This window comes from Prorops nasuta, unplaced genomic scaffold (genome assembly GCF_024137725.1).
Source record: "Prorops nasuta isolate Cenicafe-Biocafe unplaced genomic scaffold, Cenicafe_Pnas_1.2 PNAS00002, whole genome shotgun sequence".
Classification (NCBI taxonomy): domain Eukaryota; kingdom Metazoa; phylum Arthropoda; class Insecta; order Hymenoptera; family Bethylidae; genus Prorops; species Prorops nasuta.
The window spans coordinates 13,155,293-13,174,090 of NW_027116799.1; the positions used below are offsets into that span (position 1 = coordinate 13,155,293).

Here is an 18,798-nt window from a genome sequence, read left to right on the forward strand (position 1 = left end):
CCTACCGGTAGGCGGGCTGGTGTTGGCTAACGCGTCTCAGGTCCATCTAACCCCTAACGCCATCTATCGGAAGAGACCACGAAGCACGAGCGTTAAGCTTAGAGTAGAGTAAAACAGATATGCATTGTTGCCAGAAAGCGGACTATAGAGAGAGCGGAGATATTTTCTCGGACCTCTCTGTCTTTCTCGCAGTTAGAGTCTAGCAGAAGAGTCGAGGCAAAATCTTTCCGTTTCGCTTTGCCGAAAATCTACCAATATTCGATGTCATTTACATTTGCAGCCTAATGCCTTTATACATGATTTTTTCAGAATATTTATTTATGAGCATTGACTTATTTAAATCAATAATAAATTGAGGAAATGCGTATTTGATATATAATAATTATTTTAACTATAATTTCATCGTTATATTTCGCTTATTTCCGTAAAATCTGCATTTCTTTAGTTTATTATTGATTATTGTAAGTCAATGGCCATAAAAAAAAATTTAATCTTAAAAAAAAAGTACCGATCAGGAATCGAACCCGGACCCACGAATCGCCACGCGATTACCTTACCGCCTAGACCACGAGGCTTCTTCAGTGCACCGTAGACAGATAGTCTTCTTAAGGGCTTGAAATCTTCTTTTAAACCATATAAATAAACGGGCAACCGACAGCTTTATTCATTATTATTCTGTCATAATGGTACACAAATTAACAAATAATTATATTTTGAATAGTTTTCAAAAGCTTTTCCAATAGCCAAGAACGAAGATAAATAATCAACGCTCGCAGTTTCCGTTCTTGGTTATTGGAAAAGCTTTTGAAAACTATTCATTATGTAATTATTCTTTAATTTGTGTACCATTATGATAGAATAATAATGAATAAAGCTGTCGGTTGCTCGTTTATTTATATGGTTCAATATAAGATTTCAATCCAGACTGTCTGTTTACGGTGCACTGAAGAAGCCTCGTTGTCTAGGCGGTAAGGTAATCGCGTGGCGATTCGTGGGTCCGGGTTCGATTCCTGATCGGTACTCTTCTTTTTTTTTTAAGATTAATTTTTTTTTAATGGCCATTGCCTTACAATAATCAATAATATACTAAAGAAATGCAGATTTTACGGAAATAAGCGAAATATAACGATGAAATTATAGTTAAAATAATTATTATATATCAAATACGCATTTCCTTAATTTATTATTGATTTAAATAAGTCAATGCTCATAAATAAATATGCTGAAATAATCATGTATAAAGGCATTGGGCTGCAAATGTAAATGACATCGAATATTGGTAGATTTTCGGCAAAGCGAAACGGAAAGATTTTGCCTCGACTCTTCTGCTAGACGCTAACAGCAAGAAGGACAGAGAGGTCCGAGAAAATATCTCCGCTCTCTCTTTAGTCCGCTTTCTGGCAACAATGCATATCTGTTTTACCCTATTCTAAGCTTAACGCTCGTGCTTCGTGGTCTCTTCCGATAGATGGCGTTAGGGATTAGATGGACCTAGAGACCCTACACCAGAGTCTGGCCAACAAAGAATTTTGTCAAAATCCTAAGAGAGAGAAAGAAATACATCCTAGAAACTTCTCTCTTTCTATCTTTGTTCCCAATGTAACGCGCCTAACCTAACCCTATTTGACTGCGCGTACAGCGTGCGTAGGAAGCGCAATTCTGCTTGCACGGCTGAGAATGGACTTTTAGTGAATTGTCGTGGTTAAGTTTGGTTAAGCTGCAGGTTAAATTTTAGTTATGAAATTGCAACTTATAAATGATTTATAATTTATAAGATATTAGTGCAAAATGGGCGGTTGTTCAGCTCCATTTTGTAATAATTCCTCAAGTAAGGGATATTTAATGAAAATTTTCCCTCGCGATCCAATTCGTCGTGCATTATGGGTTAAAAATGTTCCTCGAGAAAATTGGTCACCGACAAGAAATTCATTTCTTTGCGAGGTCAGTAAAAAATTTCTATTCAAATATATATTTTTATTTAAAATATGTATAGTTTTCTATAAATTACGGTTTGTATTCTAGAGCTATATTTAGACTTTATTAACTTTTTCAAACAGATACACTTTACTGCAGAAATGTGGGAGCAAAACTGTTCAGGAAAATTGAGAAAAGATGCTGTACCTACAATTTTTGGATTTTTCCTTAAGAAACCAAGAGTAAATACTAGTCAAGAAAATTATGATGACAATAATCAAACCAAAGAATCAGTTAACGATGTTGATAATAATGCAGTACGATCATTATAAAAGTTTAGAAAATAGTTTAAATTAGTAGTTAATAGTATTCTTTTTTAGGTTATTGCAAATAGGCAAGAATTTCTAGATAACAATTCTAGCAATTTTAATACAGAACAAAGCATACATTCTCTCTCTCAGTCAACTATTGATAAAAGTACACTATCAAGCAATCAAAATATTATTGAAGTTGAAGATATAAACAATGATAATTGCAATAAAATGGTAAGTTTATTTTCAAAATTAAATAAAATATAAATTGTTTAAAGTACTGTTTTTCAGGATACTGTAAATCAGCAAGAAAGTCCACGTGAAAATTTTAAGAATTCTACAGTAGAACCTAATTGGCAGTCAGCAACGAAATCAATTACACAAACAAGTACAGAAGCAATAATAGATAAAGTTGATGTAGAAGGAAATTCCCGATACAAAGAATTATTGAAAAAGCAACAGTTACAACTTTTTCTTCTAAGGAAAAAATTAAAAGCCTATAGAAGTAAAATTAAATCAATCTCAATTGAACAAAACAATATTAATGAAAGAAGAGGTTTAAGCATTCTTTTTAATAAAGATCAAATTAAAAGACTTTCAAATAAATGTAGAATACAAAAATGGTCTAACGTAACAATTAGAAAAGCATTAAAATTACGACTAACTTGTGGAGTAAATGGATATCAAGAATTACTCTCTCAAGGAATGCCACTTCCGAGTTTAAGGACACTGCGTAGAAAAATTGAAAGTTTAACATTTGAACCTGGAGTCTCTAAAGATATGTTGGAGTTCTTAAAATATAAAATCTCTTCTTTCACTGACGAAAGAAGTAAGCAGTGTGGCTTAATATTCGATGAAATGAGTATAATATCAAAAAAATCTTATAATCCAGCTAGTGGATCATTGTTAGGCGATATTACATTTCCTGGCGAAACAGGTACAGCAACGCATGCTCTCGTTTTTTTGATTGTGGGAATATTTAGTAGGTGGAAGCATGTTATTTGCTATCATTTTACTGGAAATAGTTTTAAAAGCCTTTCATTAAGAAACATAATATTTCAGATAGTACACCAAGTTGAGGAATTAGGACTACGTATAAATTTTTTTACATCTGATATGGGTCCGGGAAATACTGCACTATGGAGACTTTTAAATATAAGTACTGGTAGATATAGTGAAATAAAAAATAGTATAGTCCATCCGTTAGATCCTGAACGAAATTTATACGTAATAGCTGATGTTCCGCATATTTTTAAGAATTTGAAGCAAACTTTCATTAGTAATGAAACTATTACAATTGATGAAAGTGTTGTTTTAAAATATAAATTACCTTCAAATAAGGTGTATTTAAGGCATTTTTTTGATTTAATTAATCTGCAGGAAGATTGTGAATTACTTTTGGTTCCGAAATTATGCAAAGACGATTTAATTTGTAACAATTTCAATAAGATGAAAGTTAATCGTGCTAAAAATGTTTTTTCTCATGAAGTAAGTTGCTCTTTCGAATTATTGGCAGAGGAAAAAAATGATCCAAAGTATAAGACAACTGCGTGGTTTGTAAAAATAATTATGCAATGGTTTTCTCTTATGACCTCGCGCTATATGAAACTTGCTCTAGGAAAAAAGAATGAAAACTTGTACACAGAAAAAATTGAATTTTTACAAGAGGTAATAAATATAATCTCAACTCTAGAAATTGGAAAAGGCGTATTTAAGCCAGTACAAAGAGGAATCATGATCAGCACAAAATCAGTCATAAATTTAACTGAATTTCTAATTATTAAATGTAAATTTGAATATGTTTTAACATCAAGGTTTACGCAAGATTGTCTGGAAAATATTTTTTCTCAAATTAGACAAAAAAATGTTGTCCCAAACGCATTGCAATTTGCAAATGATTTAAAGTTAATTTCCATATCAATGTATATGAAAGAAATTTCTACCAGCAGCTACGACTGTAATAATCAATTATACTTAACTGGATTTTTAGAATATTTACTACAAAAAAGGGACAAAAAATGTATTATTAATATAGATAATAACCAAAATGAAATTCAAATACCAAAGTATAATAAAACTATTGTCACGACAAAATTATCAAATATAGAGTTAAACTCATTATATAATATTGCTGGATATATTATTACTTCTATAAGAAAAACTTGTAAAACATGCTGCAATTGTATTAATAGTATTAAATGTTCAGAGCCGCTTCGTAGTAAATTTTCTAGATATGTACAATTAAAATGTTTTAAACAAAATGCATTATTTCTCGTAAATAGTACTACTTTTAAATTATTTATAGAGCTTGAAATGATGTTTAGGCACTATTCGAAGTACTTTAACAAAATGAATAATTTTGATTTACATTTATACTTAATAAATCAGTTTCAAAATATAAGTTCTGAAGATATTTTGAATTGCCACAATTTATATTCTAAAATTTTAAGAAGATTTGCAACCTTTCGGTTGAAAATTTTTAATAAAAAGGAAAGAAAAATGTTTAAAAAATATGATAGCAAATCAATGGCAATGCATGCTGCATTTTCGTAACTGTTTGGTATCCTTTCAGTTTATTTTACTTAACTTTAATACATGTGTAAGTTTTATTATAATTTTCAAATAAAATGCATGATTTCTAAATTTATAAATTTGTTTAATGAGTTTTAATGATAAACATAATAAAAAAAAGAAATTTTTGTAATCAATATAAGCTATACTAGAGTCGTACTGATTAAATTATTATTTTGAAAATGAGCGGCAATTGACAAACAATGGCGGACCAATCAGAACTGGCTATCGCTTGGCCAGACTCTGTTGCAGGGTCTCTAGATGGACCTGAGACGCGTTTGCCAACACCAGCGCCGCCTACCGGTAGGGATTGCCTCGGGACCTCGCATGAGCAATCTCCCGTTTCATCTCTGCTAACACGTACCGCTCTGAAAGATAGCGATAACTACTACGAACTGATCATATAAAATTAGTGCGAGTAACCCACAACCATAAGAGAGTCTAGTCTGTCTAATAGTTGTGACGAATAGTTAATAAGCCTGCGAAAGCTGTTGCAGCATAATTAGCGTTTACTGTAACTACAATTGTAATACTTGAAAATACATAGTTTTGTGTCAAACCTGCTTTTCCAACGTATGTTTATACATACTATCATTCACCCGAATCTTGCCGATTCATTACATTCTTACCGCTCGGAGTGTAATATTTTAGTTCATTGTACTGTGAGTCGCAAAGCTTAATCGGCGTTTCTACTGACCCAGACTGTAGTGTCAAGTCAGCCGAAACTTGACCGATAGGCGGCCACGACTCCCCAGTACGTAACAGATGATATAAGTTTAAATGAAGTAAACGAATATGAAGATTATGACTTAAACGAAAATATCCAAAAGAGTAAATATCATAGCTATTAAAAGAAAATAAAAGTATTCTCTAAATTATTATTTTGTATGCTTTTAACTCTAGATTTCTGGGATATGAAGAGTACAACATGTTTGCTAACCCATTATAAACACAGAGTGGACAAATTTCGAAACCCAAAAATTAAAAATATTAATCTGTGGAGAGAGATGGCTGAGGAGTTAAATTCTATTGGATATTGCTTTAAACCAGAGGCTCTAGACAAGAAAATTAGAAATTTGAAGATTACGTATAAAAAAATAAAAACATCGAAGAAGAAAACAGCCGAAGGTAGGCATAATTGGCAATGGTATAATGAAATGGACAAAATATTTTGTACAGAAAAGTCAATGAATTTCGATCCTGGTATTGCCTCCATGAACAAGAAAGAAAATTCTATACAAGTATTGGACTTTTCGATGAGAAGGTTTATTTTTATGAATTTAAAATTTTACTTTTTTTTAATAAATATTTCTGTACATTTTTCTTGTTGTTAATACATTTTCTTTATCCTCAAATAATTTTTCAACCAGTAATGAAGAGAATGACGTGGATGAAATTTTACTCTTTTCAAATGATAATAATGACGAAGCTTGTAGATCTGCAAACAATGTAATGAAAGGAAAATATGAAAATGGACAAAAATTATATACACAAAGAGAGAAAGCATTTAAATTAGAGTCTTAAAAATTAGAAATATTAAAAAGTATTGAACTACTATTGAGTAAGCAACAAGAAAGACAAGACGAAAAATTGGAAAATTTTTTAACAATGCAGAAACGCAAAGTTGAAGCGCTTGAAAAAAGAAATAAGCTTCTAGAAGATAAAAATAACATATTATTAAACTTATTACAATGTAATAAGGCTAACATTTGATCTTTTTTTCAAGGTATTAGGTTACGTAACTTTATTATTATAATATTGCATGTAATAACACTTCATGAATGTGTAATATAAACAGAAAATTATTTGTATTGCTTGAAATATAACAGAAATTTAATAAAAGTCAATTTCATTTTGTATATATTGTTATGGGTTCACACGGTGACAAAATAATTCAAGTACTTTGGTACAACTAAATTTATTCAGTCCTTGTAGAATTATTTTACAATGCTCAATTATATAAAATAAATTTAATAGTTATATACGTTTTAGAGGTTTTTAATAAAATAATTATCTAATTTAAAGTTGGATTGAATTTAGAGTAACTTGGGAACTAATGCTCAGGTAAAGTCAGATTACTTGTTCTAGTTACAGCTGGACCAGGACTGATCGGTCAGGAGTCAAGCAGTCAAGTCGTTGCCTCAAAATGCATCGATTCTCATGACCATATATGGTATGGTTTTCGGGAATCGATCGTGCGTCAATGGTTACTAAGTCGACCGTGCGTCAATAAGTCGATAGTTCTAATAGCTGACTAAGACTTTTGGCCACGCCCACTCTGAGGACCTGGCAACAAAGAAGTGCTGTTGCCTAAGAAAGAGGTTCAGGTTGCATACGAATGACGCCACACGGCGTTTGGTGAGAATGCAACCGGAGCCTTTTTAATTTAACTAACTTTAATCAATTAAATGTTTTAATTCTAGTTATTGGCTAGGTTTTAAGTTAACAGAGAAAAGTGATATAATTAGTTGTATGTATATAACAATATACAGCATTTCTAGTTCATTTAATATCTAAGTTTGAATATACACGCTTTTATTATAAATAATTACTTATGACTATAGAATATTCCATTATGTGATTACTTTTTATTGCGAAGATAAACAAAATAATTAATAGCTACAATTTGATTAAATATTATTTATAAGAAAAGTGAAGAATTTAAGATAACTTTAGGTTTCATAAAAGTAAGAATTTCCATGAAAAATTTCAATATTTATTTATACATACTGTTGTGGTTCAATCGCTGATTCACGACAAACTTGAAATTCTTTTGTATAATAAGATTTATTGAGATTTGTTTACAATGTTTCTTCTTTATACAAGTTGATAACCAGTGTTATGAGCTAGTTAATAGTGTACTTAATAGGCAAAGGATTGCCTAGAGAAGTCTAAGAGGCAGGAGGACTGAAGGTACTAAAAGATTCGATTGGTTCCTCTTAGCTGTAGACTCGAACTGATTTTTGGGGCTGCACGTTTGGGGCTCTTACCCTCAAAGTGCAGCGTCAAACATTACCTTATATGGTAACATTTGCGGGTCCCAATGGTCAAATGCGTCATTGTTCTAGAACATTCGACTGCCGTCGAAGTGCATTTGCCACGTGTCGGGACTTAGCCTTGGCGACAGTGTGAACGAGCTGCGTCTGGCGCTTCGTATTACACTCAGGAATTTGTCGCTATTTGGAGTATTTCTCCTTTACAATGAGGCTATTGGTATTTTAGTATAACTATGATAGATTTAGATTTATTAATTATGTCTTCAAATGATAATAATATTAATAATATTAATTATATAATGCTTATTGTAGCAATGAGTTATGTATGTTTATTCTATGTACATAACACCCCTCCCCCCCTGGAAGAAGAGGATGGGTGACTAATAATCGGGGTCGTATTGAAAATTTGCCTCTTGCTCAGGTGTGACGATAATCATGTGCGTCGGGGCAGCGTCGTCCGTTGCTGGGGCGGCGGCGTCATCTGTTACGATGGCATTGGATGGCAATGCCTGTATTGACCTGAGTCTTGGCTTAGGTTTTGTTCTTCTGTGAAGATATCGCCAGATTATGTAAATGGTTAATCCTATGATGATTAACGTTGTAGTGGAATATGAGATGGCCATATGTTGATAGGTGTGGTGTTCTCCTAGGTCTTCGTTTTGTACATCCTTTTTCAGCTGTTTTAGCTGGATGCTGAGCGTGTTGAGATCGTTGACCTTGTTCAGGATGTTATGCAGCCTGGGAATTTTGGTTGTATTGATTGCTGCTACGTAGTTTTCAGGATCTATGGCTCTCAAAAAGAAATTATAGTGCGGGATATAGTTTTTATGTTTGTTGGGCTTGGAGGTTTGTACGGGTTCCAAAACAAAATCAGTAGCTGTTAGAATACAATTTTTATATAAATTAATTACTCCGGAGCCCATTAACTCTATATTATAGGTAGGTTTTTGTTTGCAGATTACTTCTACAATTTCTAATCGCGGTGTGGAGTATATCCACGAGGCTTGGTTTTTCATGGGAATTAGCATCGGTTGCACTAAATGTATAAGTTTATGCTCGCACGTATTTATATCTATGTATTTTAAGTATAATGCAATTTCGCATGGATTAACTGCTTTTATTTTGTTGGACGGTTTATCCGTTGGACAGAAATAATTATCTTTTATCGTATAACATTTTTGTAGTTCCTCTTCGGTATACTCTGTATAATGCTCAGCAATGCTGTCTATTGCTATGTATTCCTGTCTTAAGTTTATTATGGAGTGTAGTGTTGTAGAATTCTGAATAGGGATTGGGATTGGATATATTTGCAAAAGGTCGAATTCTTTGGGCGTTATTAGGGGTATATGAAATACTACAATTAGTTTATTTGTTTTGGTATAAATTGTGGGTTTCATTAGTTTGGAAATTAAATGTATGTTTAGTGTTTCTAATGGAAAAGGGAATTGCGTGCCAGGAGGGATGAGAGGGATCGCATCCTTAAGGTATTCGAGAATTTTTGTATATCGTATAATTTTCGGATTTATTACTCCTTGGCTCGCCTGTATTACGAAATTTAGTAAGTGTTCCGTGTCTATCATTAATTCTTCGGATGTAAGATTAATGTTATATAGAGCTTCTCGTTCGTCCGCTTGGGCTTCTAGATCACGTGCTGATTTCATCAGCATTTTTTCGTTCGCATCTATTTTTTGTATCGTGTTATTATAAATTTCTATAGTTTGGTCGATAATTTGAATTTGTTTTAGGAGTGCTAATTTGTTGGTTTCTACTGTTTGATCTATGCTTTGTAGATGTTTATTTATTTCTTCTTCATCGTTACTGTCCATTATTCCGAATAAAATTTTTCCGATTGACCCTACTCCGTTTGCTAGTCCTCGTCTGTTTCTCTCTTGATGTAACGTTATTTCATCTATTTCGTCTAGATTCTTTCCGGCTGTCTCTAGTTTGTAGACGATATCAAGGACGGGGTGTTTACAGATTTTTCTTCCTTCTTGTTTGTAGCAAAGGGTGTGGTCATATAGGAATTTGTCTAGTTGCGCGAGTCTTTGGCGATATTCTACTATGTCGGTAGTTATCACTAATTTCCATTTTTCTTTATAAAAATTGACCGTGCCGAATTTTTCGTACAATAGTCCAGGTTGACCTTTGATGGGAATATTTTGTACTTGCTGGGAGCTTCTGTGGATCGTTATGACCATAAGGGTCAGCATGCACCTATAATAAATGGTAAGTTTGGTTAATTGTGAGTAGTGGTAGCTAGGGGGTTCCTGTGACACGGTGGTGAGGGGAGTGCGGGTGTGCGGGGGGAAGTGTCTTGGGTTTTCCTGTGACACGGTGGTGAGGGGAGTGCGGGTGTGCGGGGGAAGTGTCTTGGGTTCCTGTGACACGGTGGTGAGGGGAGTGCGGGTGTGCGGGGGGGGAAGTGTCTTGGGTTCCTGTGACATGGTGGTGAGGGGGGTGCGGGTGTGCGGAGGAAATGCTTTGGCTGTGGGGAGTGAGAGAGAGAGAGAGAGAGAGAGAGAGAGATCCCTCTCACCCTCTCTTTCTCTCTTAGTCTCTCACCCCTCTCCCATCAGTCTAGGGCCCTGATGGTTAATTATCCTACTGGTCCACTAGTTCCCTAACGCTTACCCCCTCTCCCATGACCCTAGGACCCGGATGGTTAGTTATCCTACGGGTCCACTAGTTCCCTATAAGGGTTACCCTTCTCCCATCACCCTAGGGCCCGGATGGTTAGTTATCCTGGCAGTTACCCAGAGAACTTTTTTTGTCTTTTAGTTGGTGGAGGAAAAAGTTTCATTTTTCTCCACTAGGTGGCGATCACGAAAATTACTGGGTACAGCTACACCGATAGGGGTCCTGAGCATCTTACGGACTGCCATTTTTTTTTTCTTAGACCTGCCCTCCAAGGGTCTTTTCTCCCTCCACATACTTATCCTAGACCCTCCCACTATTTTCCTACTATAGATCCGCCATTTAAATTGATTTTACATTTTTCCTTACACATTGAGCACTAGGTAGATTTTTTTTCTTTTATGAGTTAGTAATAATTATAAAGTGCTTTTTTTATTTTTTTTCTGTTTTTCTTTTTTCTTTTACGGATTAAATTAAGGGAAATAGGAGTAGGGGAAAAGAAAGAGAGTATTAAATAACATTTATCATATAATTAAAAACGAACATGAAACTTATATAAAAAACTAATACAATTGAAACTTATATAAAAACGAATTTACAATAATATTTAGCCTATTCAGCTAATAACAGCTTCTGAAACATAAAAAAAATTTATTAATATCAAGTGAATTGCGAACTTAATTTTTAATATTTACCTTTTATTTGTTTCCGCAACCACTTTGCGAAAATATCCACTTCTTGGGCCACACAGTGAACTGGCTTGTTCTTTCTCGTATACAATAATTTATGCAAACTACATGTTTGCGTATACGTTCTATATTCATTTATTAATATATCGAATTTGGGACAGTTGTATGCTTCTAAGTTCATGCTGATAATCCCCAGTGAATTCAGAACATCTCGTTCAATGTGGCCTCCTTTGTATGCCACTATCGGCCGTTCACAGTCGTTGTTGATTTCATTAATAAAATCAAATACGTCATGTTGGCTGTATTTTTCACAACCAACATTTCCGTATTCAATTCCGTGTATGTTTTTAAACACAAAACTCACTGTCTTTTTATTACTCAAATTTAATTTTTCATAGGGCACACTGACCCTAAACGCCCCGTAATGCGTATAATTATTAGCCAAATTTTTTATAGCTATTTCTTTGTAGATAATTTTTTTGTTGACCATAAAGCCATCAATGTCAATAATATGCGTAATTTCGTTTAAACGTATCATTGTGGCAGAGTAGCTTAAGAGTCACTAGCTTAACTTGAACTGAAAATTTTCTGAACTGAAGACTACCCTACACACTCCTCAAGATTTTTTAAATGCTGTAAGGGATGTGAAAAATTTGATCTGTGGTGGGAGGTGACTAACTAGACACTCTTAGAAACACCATTGGTCCAAAGAGTGAATAGTTAAGGATAGTGGGAGAATTGAAATACTTGGTTTGAAGAGAAGGGGAAAACTTTAGAGAAACAAAAAAAGAATATATTTAAAATAAAGGCAAAGTGTAATAAATTTAGTATTAAAAACGCTAACATGATGATCCCAACGTTCGTCGATTTTCAAGGATTCTATTTAATGGATAAGACATTTATAGTTAAAGAATTTGCAGTTTTACAAGAACTAAAAGTGCATCATATTTTATTTTCACCCCCCTTTCCACATACTTGGTTAAGTGAAGAGGAGAGAAAGAAAACAGAGTAAGTATATTTTATAAAAAACAACGAATTATTATTTTCAATGAATAAGGAATTTCTTTTTCAGTTCAATCTTTTTCAATCATCATGGCTTAAATTGGATGGATGGTTTTTCACCATATTATAAATATAAAGATATTATAAAAAAATATGTATATGAGGATACGGTTTTTGTAAAAGGGGTGGAAAAGTTAAATTGGTTAAAGAGTATTTGTGATTTAGAAATTAGTAATGTAGATGAATATGTGTGGGGAAATTATAATTTAGAAGATGGTTTATATAATTCACAACTTCCTATTTGCATGAATCATGAAGGTATATGCGCACTGAGAAATGTATATTATATGAAATATATGTATGAATCAAAAATCTAGAATATATGTATATTTTAAACTTGAATGCATTCTTTTTACTTCAACGCGAAACCTGATCCGTAAAGTATTTATGTTACTGAAGTGTCTCGGAGACTGATTATTTGAAGGGTTCTCCATCTAAGATTTTTCATTAGTTTCACGCTGATCATTTAAACGGAAAGAAGTACGATGTCGCTTCTAAATAGAGTTTTAAGTAGCCAGGATGAATATCGTGAGTGGGTACGTGATTGTCGCGATTACATTAAAAAATTGAGAGTTGCTAGCCGCAATGCACGTATAGGAGCAAGGCAGAAAATATTTACGGAAATTGCTCAGATACAGTGTCGATTAATCAGAGCAGCAAGAGAAAAAAGTTATTCTTCAAATCACGCTCTTAAGAATCCCGATTTAAGAACTCAGCATGATTATCGCGAGTGGGTTTGCAAGTGTCGTGATTATATTCGAGATTTGAGAGAATCCAACCGGAATGCAACTCCAGATGCTATACAGAAAAATCTTGCAGAAATAAAATGTATTCGAAAGTTACTTCTCCATGCGGCGAAAAATAAAAATTCAATTGGAGCGGGCATTAATGCGGAAAAGCTTATTTGGAAAGATCTTGATTCATCATTTAAAAGTCGAATGTGTAGTGGTATGATAGTAAACACTAATTATATCGAACCACATGAATTTCTATTGGCAGCATCAGAAATGCTGCAATCCTACATGAACAAAGTATTCAGTAAAGTAAGCGCTGTTAAGATAAATATGGTATTCAACGGACAATTTATTTGCAAGGAAATTAGTGATATCAAACATATTTCCACAAAAAATGTGATTTTATTCAAGACTGATACTTTTAGTGATTGGTATAAAACAAACGTCATAGATAAAATTTTAACAAAATTAGGTGAATTTCAAGAGCGTGATAGTGGGTGGGCTTTGGAAAAAATATTAAATTTAATTGTGAATATTAATCACTATAATCCACTACATGCAGGCTGTGGAATCGACCTTCCAAAATATATTAAGAACAAACATGCAGTGATAAACATACAGAGTGATGATAATACATGTTTTGCATGGGCTGTAACGGCTGCACTCTATCCGACTATTTCAACTAAAAACCCACAACGACAATCTTCATACCCCCATTTTAAATCTGTTTTCAACGTCAGAAGTATAACATTTCCAACCACATTAAGGCAGATACCTAAATTTGAAGAAGATAATGATGTGTCGATTAATGTTTTCACCATGGTGGATGAGCAAGAAGGGCAGGAGAATAAAATTATTGCACCTCTTCAACTCACAAAATGTGAGAAATCGAGACATGCGAATCTTCTTCTTCTCGAACATCAAGGTGCAGCACATTTTTTATGTATCACGAATCTTTCTCGCTTGCTAAAGAAACAACTGACTCGAAAAAAACAATCTCATCTTATTTGTAATCGGTATGTTATACTGTTTATATTTTAATATAATTTTATTTAATGTTTATATACTAATATGATTTTTCTCTTAGATGTTTACACTATTTCTTCAATGAGGATAAACTTCAATCTCATAAACGTGATTGCAGTCAGCTCAATATAAACGTCCGTATACTGCTACCTGAAGAGGACCGTTGGGTGTCCTTTAAAAATGACAAGAACAATGAGAGGACCCCATTCGTCGTATATGCAGACATTGAATGTTTATTAGAGAAAGTGAATGAAACGAGCGGTAATAGTAGTATTTATCAAAAACATTTACCCTTTAGTGTAGGATATTATTTTAAAAGCGTTCGTGATTCATCGCTCTCAACCTATAAATCATATCGTGGACTCGAGTGTATAGAATGGTTTGTGCGAGAACTCGATAAAATTGCTAGCATAGCGAGCGAAAAACTAAAGACTGTAGTGCCTATGAGAACGCTAAGTATTAGCGAAAATTTTCGTCATAACAATGATCCTGACTGTCATATATGTAAAAAGCCATTTCTTCCAAATCAAATACGTGTTCGCGATCATGATCATTTAACAGGTAAATATAGAGGACCCTCTCACAACAATTGTAATTTAAACTATAAAGATTCGCACGTTATTCCAGTAATTTTTCATAATTTATCTAATTACGATGCACATTTCATCTTCAATGCGATCGCAAACATGTATGAGGGTTCAGTATACCTGCTACCTGTACATAAGGAAAAGTATATTTCATTTACAAAATACATACGGAAATATAATATTCAGCTCAGATTTATTGATTCATTTAAATTTCTTGCATCAAGTTTAGACAAATTGAGCTCATACTTGGAGAGATCTCAATTGCAAAACTTAGAGTCAGAATTTTCGAATTTAAATACGGAACAATTTAATCTACTAACAAGAAAAGGTATTTTTCCTTATGATTACGTAGATAATCTGAATCGTCTGGAAGAAAATGCTTTACCGCCTCGCAAGTTATTCTATAACAAATTAACTGACAGTGATATTAGTGAAGAGGCATATAATCATGCTAAGGAGGTATGGATCAATTTTCAAATACAAACACTTGGGGAGTACAGCGATCTCTATTTAAAAACTGACGTATTATTACTGACAGACGTTTTTGAAAATTTTCGCGATAGCTGCATGGAAAATTATAATTTGGATCCTGCACATTATTTTACACTCCCAGGCTTCACTTGGGATGCAATGCTTAAATATACTAGAATAAAATTGGAACTTTTCACTGATGTTGAAATGTTGCTTTTCGTAGAACGCGGAATACGTGGTGGTTTGAGTCAGTGCTCTCACCGCTATGAAAAAGCAAACAATCGGTATATGAATGATTATGACTCAACAAAACCAAGCAAATATTTAATGTACTATGATGTAAATAATCTATACGGATGGGCAATGTGTCAAGCTCTACCTACTCATGGATTTCGCTGGATTGAAGATACTAACAACTTTGATATCTCTAGCATACCTATAGATTCATCTGAGGGTTTTATTTTAGAGGTAGACTTGGAGTATCCAAGCGTACTTCATGATAATCACTCTGACTTGCCATTTTGTCCGGTACGTGAGGCTCCGCCCGGAGCACGACAGAAGAAGCTACTTGCAACTGTCGAAAATAAAGAGCGTTATGTTATACATTATCGGGCTTTACAACAATGTATTCGTCATGGAATGGTACTGAAACGTATCCATCGCGGATTAAGATTCCAGCAATCTGCCTGGCTAAACAAATATATAGACTTAAACACACGTTTGCGAGCTGCATTTAAAAATGAGTTTGAGAAAAATCTTTTCAAACTAATGAACAATGCAGTGTTCGGTAAGACGATGGAAAATGTAAGAAATAGAGTTGATGTGAGGCTAGTTAGTAAGTGGGAAGGAAGATATGGAGCAGAAGCATTGATATCCCAACCAAATTTTCACAGTAGCGCCATATTCAACGAAAATTTGGTTGCGGTAGAATTAAAAAAATTAACGGCGAAATTTGATAAACCTATATATGTAGGTATGAGTATTCTAGATATTTCAAAAACATGTTTATACGAATTCCATTATGAATATATGCTTCCAACGTTTGGTAGTAAATGTAGAGCATTGTATACCGATACAGATATTTTGATATACAGTATCGAATGCGATGACATTTACACGATCATGAGAGAAAATCTTTCAAGATTCGATACTAGTGATTATTCGCCTAATAACCAGTATAATTTACCTCTAGTAAATAAAAAAGTGCCTGGTTTGATGAAAGATGAGAATAACGGGAGAATTATGACTGAGTTTATTGGGCTGAGATCGAAAATGTATACATTTAAAATACAAGATAAAATTTTTAAAAAAGCTAAGGGCGTTAAGAGTTGCGTTATCGCTAGAAAAATAACGTTTGAAGATTATAGAGACTGCTTACAAAATTTTACTGTTCATATCCATAATCAAAATTTAATTCGTTCAAAATTGCATAATGTTTATTCAATTGTACAGCAAAAAATTTCTCTCAGTCCACATGATGATAAGCGCTATATTGTACAAGGTACTGTATCAACTCTACCATGGGGTCATTATAGGATAAATGAAATAGAATTAAGTGAAGTAGATTTAAATGAAGATTAAATAATTGCTTCTTTATTAATAAATTGTATGTTACAAAATATTGTTTTTATTTATCCATGAATTATGTGTATTATTGAATCCTAACCACTTTACAAAGACTTTGTCCCCCTTCTTACGTAATACCTTCTCAACTAGATATACATTAGGATTAGCAGTTTTTAAAAGTTCATGTTCGTAGAATCCACCATATATATCTGTACCACTAGAATCCCTTAGTAAATATGTAACAGGATTTGTTTTCTGCACTTTTATAATTTCAAATATTTCAGTTGTCCAATTTGGTGTGTAGCCTTTTGCAAATACATTCTTATATTTACTGATTCGTACAAAATCACCGACTTTGAACTTGGCACGACCAACGATCTTTATATTACTGAATACTGTTGCTAAGAGCTTATTAGCATGTTCAGGTTTCACATCGGCTGGACGCATTCCTATAGTACGATGTTTTCTTGAATTGTATTTGTCAACCAGTTGTTGTAGCATAGCTCTCCACTTGTAATTTCCATTCAACGTAAATCCTTTCCACATTTCTGTCTTCAACGTTCGATTCCAACGCTCGACTATGGTTGCTTTCAATACACTGTATGTTGAGTAATGATTTATTCCATGCTTTTTCATAAGCGATTGGAAATCACTATTATAAAATTCCTTGCCATCGTCGGTCTGTAGATTTTTCGGACATCTCCCACTCTTCAGGATTTTCAGCAATGCAGCTGTCAATTCCTTGCCTGACTTGGTTTTCAGGGCTATTGCCCAGCCATATTTCGACAATGCATCAATAACTGTGAGAATGTAGTGGTAGCCTGCGTCTGCATAGCTTCTCATGTCTACCAGGTCTGCTTGCCAGAGGTCATCGAAGCCTCGTATTATTATCCGTCTACGTAAAAAGTTCCGTCTGGCAGGCACATGCAACTCTTCTACCAATTGCTTCTTCTCCTCACTACTCATAATTATTCCACTACGTGTTATGTTTACAGCAGGTCATCAAGCACTGGCGGTAGTATAAGTTTCTTCAAGGCATAATTTATATCGTCTTCTCTATTCTTCTCATTTGCAAAATCTTTTTTTGCCAGCTGATTAGAGAAATATTCTACAACAATTTTCAATCCAACAATCATATCATTTCGTAATTCCTTGTCTTTTCGATCCAATTTATAATCATTATGATCGACTTTATCAACCAATTTATCGATTCTTATACCAATTTCATCAATTTCATCGATTTTTTTCATTAGAGTTGTAAATTTTTCCTCAAGAATGTTACATTTTAGGTAATAGTGAGTTAGCTTCTCACTGTATTCAAACAATTCTCTCATTAAGCTATCACGTACAGTCATCGAATTACGTAACAGAGCAGCCATATTCACCGCACTTGTCTCATCCGTAACATCACATTCTAAGTTTGAAATTATTTTCTTCTTGGCATTAAATGCATTCTTTTGTTTATCAAACTTTAACGTATCATTATCAATTTTGTGGAAATAATTTCTCACTTTACCGGTATTGAAACCAGCTCCAAATTTATTTATTGTCATAGTGAAGTAGTACGTGGAACTGAGAAAATCTTGAAACTGCAATCTCTTTTATATAGAATAACGCTTTCTTCTCTTATTTAGATCCTGCCAATTTGTAACTATTATGATCGATTTTATCATTCAATTTTTCGATTCTTTCATCAATTTCGTCGATACGTTTTTTCAACAGATTTGTCATTTTTTCCTCAAGAATTTCACATTTTAATGCATATTCATTCAGCTTCACACTATATTCATTCATTTCTTTTGTAAAGCTATCACGCAGTGGTGTCAAATTACTCATCAGAACACTGATATTCACCGCACTTGTCTCATCAGTAACATCAGATCCCAAGTTTGAAATTATTTTCTTCTTGGCATTAAATGCATTCTTATATTTATCAAACTTTAACGTATCATCATCAATTTTGTGAAAATAATTTCTCACTTTACCAGTATTGAAACCAGCTCCAAATTTATTTATTGTCATAGTGAAGTAGTACGTTGAACTGAGAAAATCTTGAAACTGCAATCTCTTTTATAAGATGATACCTTCTTCATGGAGCTCCTCAATTATTGACTGTATCTCATTATGGTGATTCGTATGACCAGCAGCAGATGATGCAATTAATAGTTTTAATCGCTCGACCAGTTCGTTTGGATCGTTCCAATGTACATAGCTCACGGGATTATTATTAACACGCA

At 33.6% G+C, this 18,798-nt stretch overlaps 1 protein-coding gene across 1 annotated transcript; it reads left to right on the forward strand.

Annotated features, from left to right (window-relative positions):
• Nucleotides 1-1,788: 1,788 nt before the first annotated feature.
• Nucleotides 1,789-2,859, forward strand: LOC136781155 (THAP domain-containing protein 2-like). The gene is made up of 5 exons (XM_066739930.1): nt 1,789-1,941; nt 2,058-2,231; nt 2,295-2,459; nt 2,517-2,730; nt 2,837-2,859. The coding sequence occupies exons 1-5, from the start codon at nt 1,789-1,791 to the stop codon at nt 2,857-2,859; spliced, it is 729 nt and encodes a 242-aa protein (XP_066596027.1).
• Nucleotides 2,860-18,798: the final 15,939 nt, after the last annotated feature.

What these genes read in the sequence shown, in the direction of transcription:
- LOC136781155 (XM_066739930.1), top strand. Translation starts at nt 1,789, where the DNA reads ATGGGCGGTTGTTCAGCTCCATTTTGTAATAATTCCTCAAGTAAGGGA. An exon ending in GAAATTCATTTCTTTGCGAG is followed by an intron (nt 1,942 to 2,057) that starts GTCAGTAAAAAA and finishes TTTTTCAAACAG; the next exon opens with ATACACTTTACTGCAGAAAT. An exon ending in ATGATAATTGCAATAAAATG is followed by an intron (nt 2,460 to 2,516) that starts GTAAGTTTATTT and finishes ACTGTTTTTCAG; the next exon opens with GATACTGTAAATCAGCAAGA.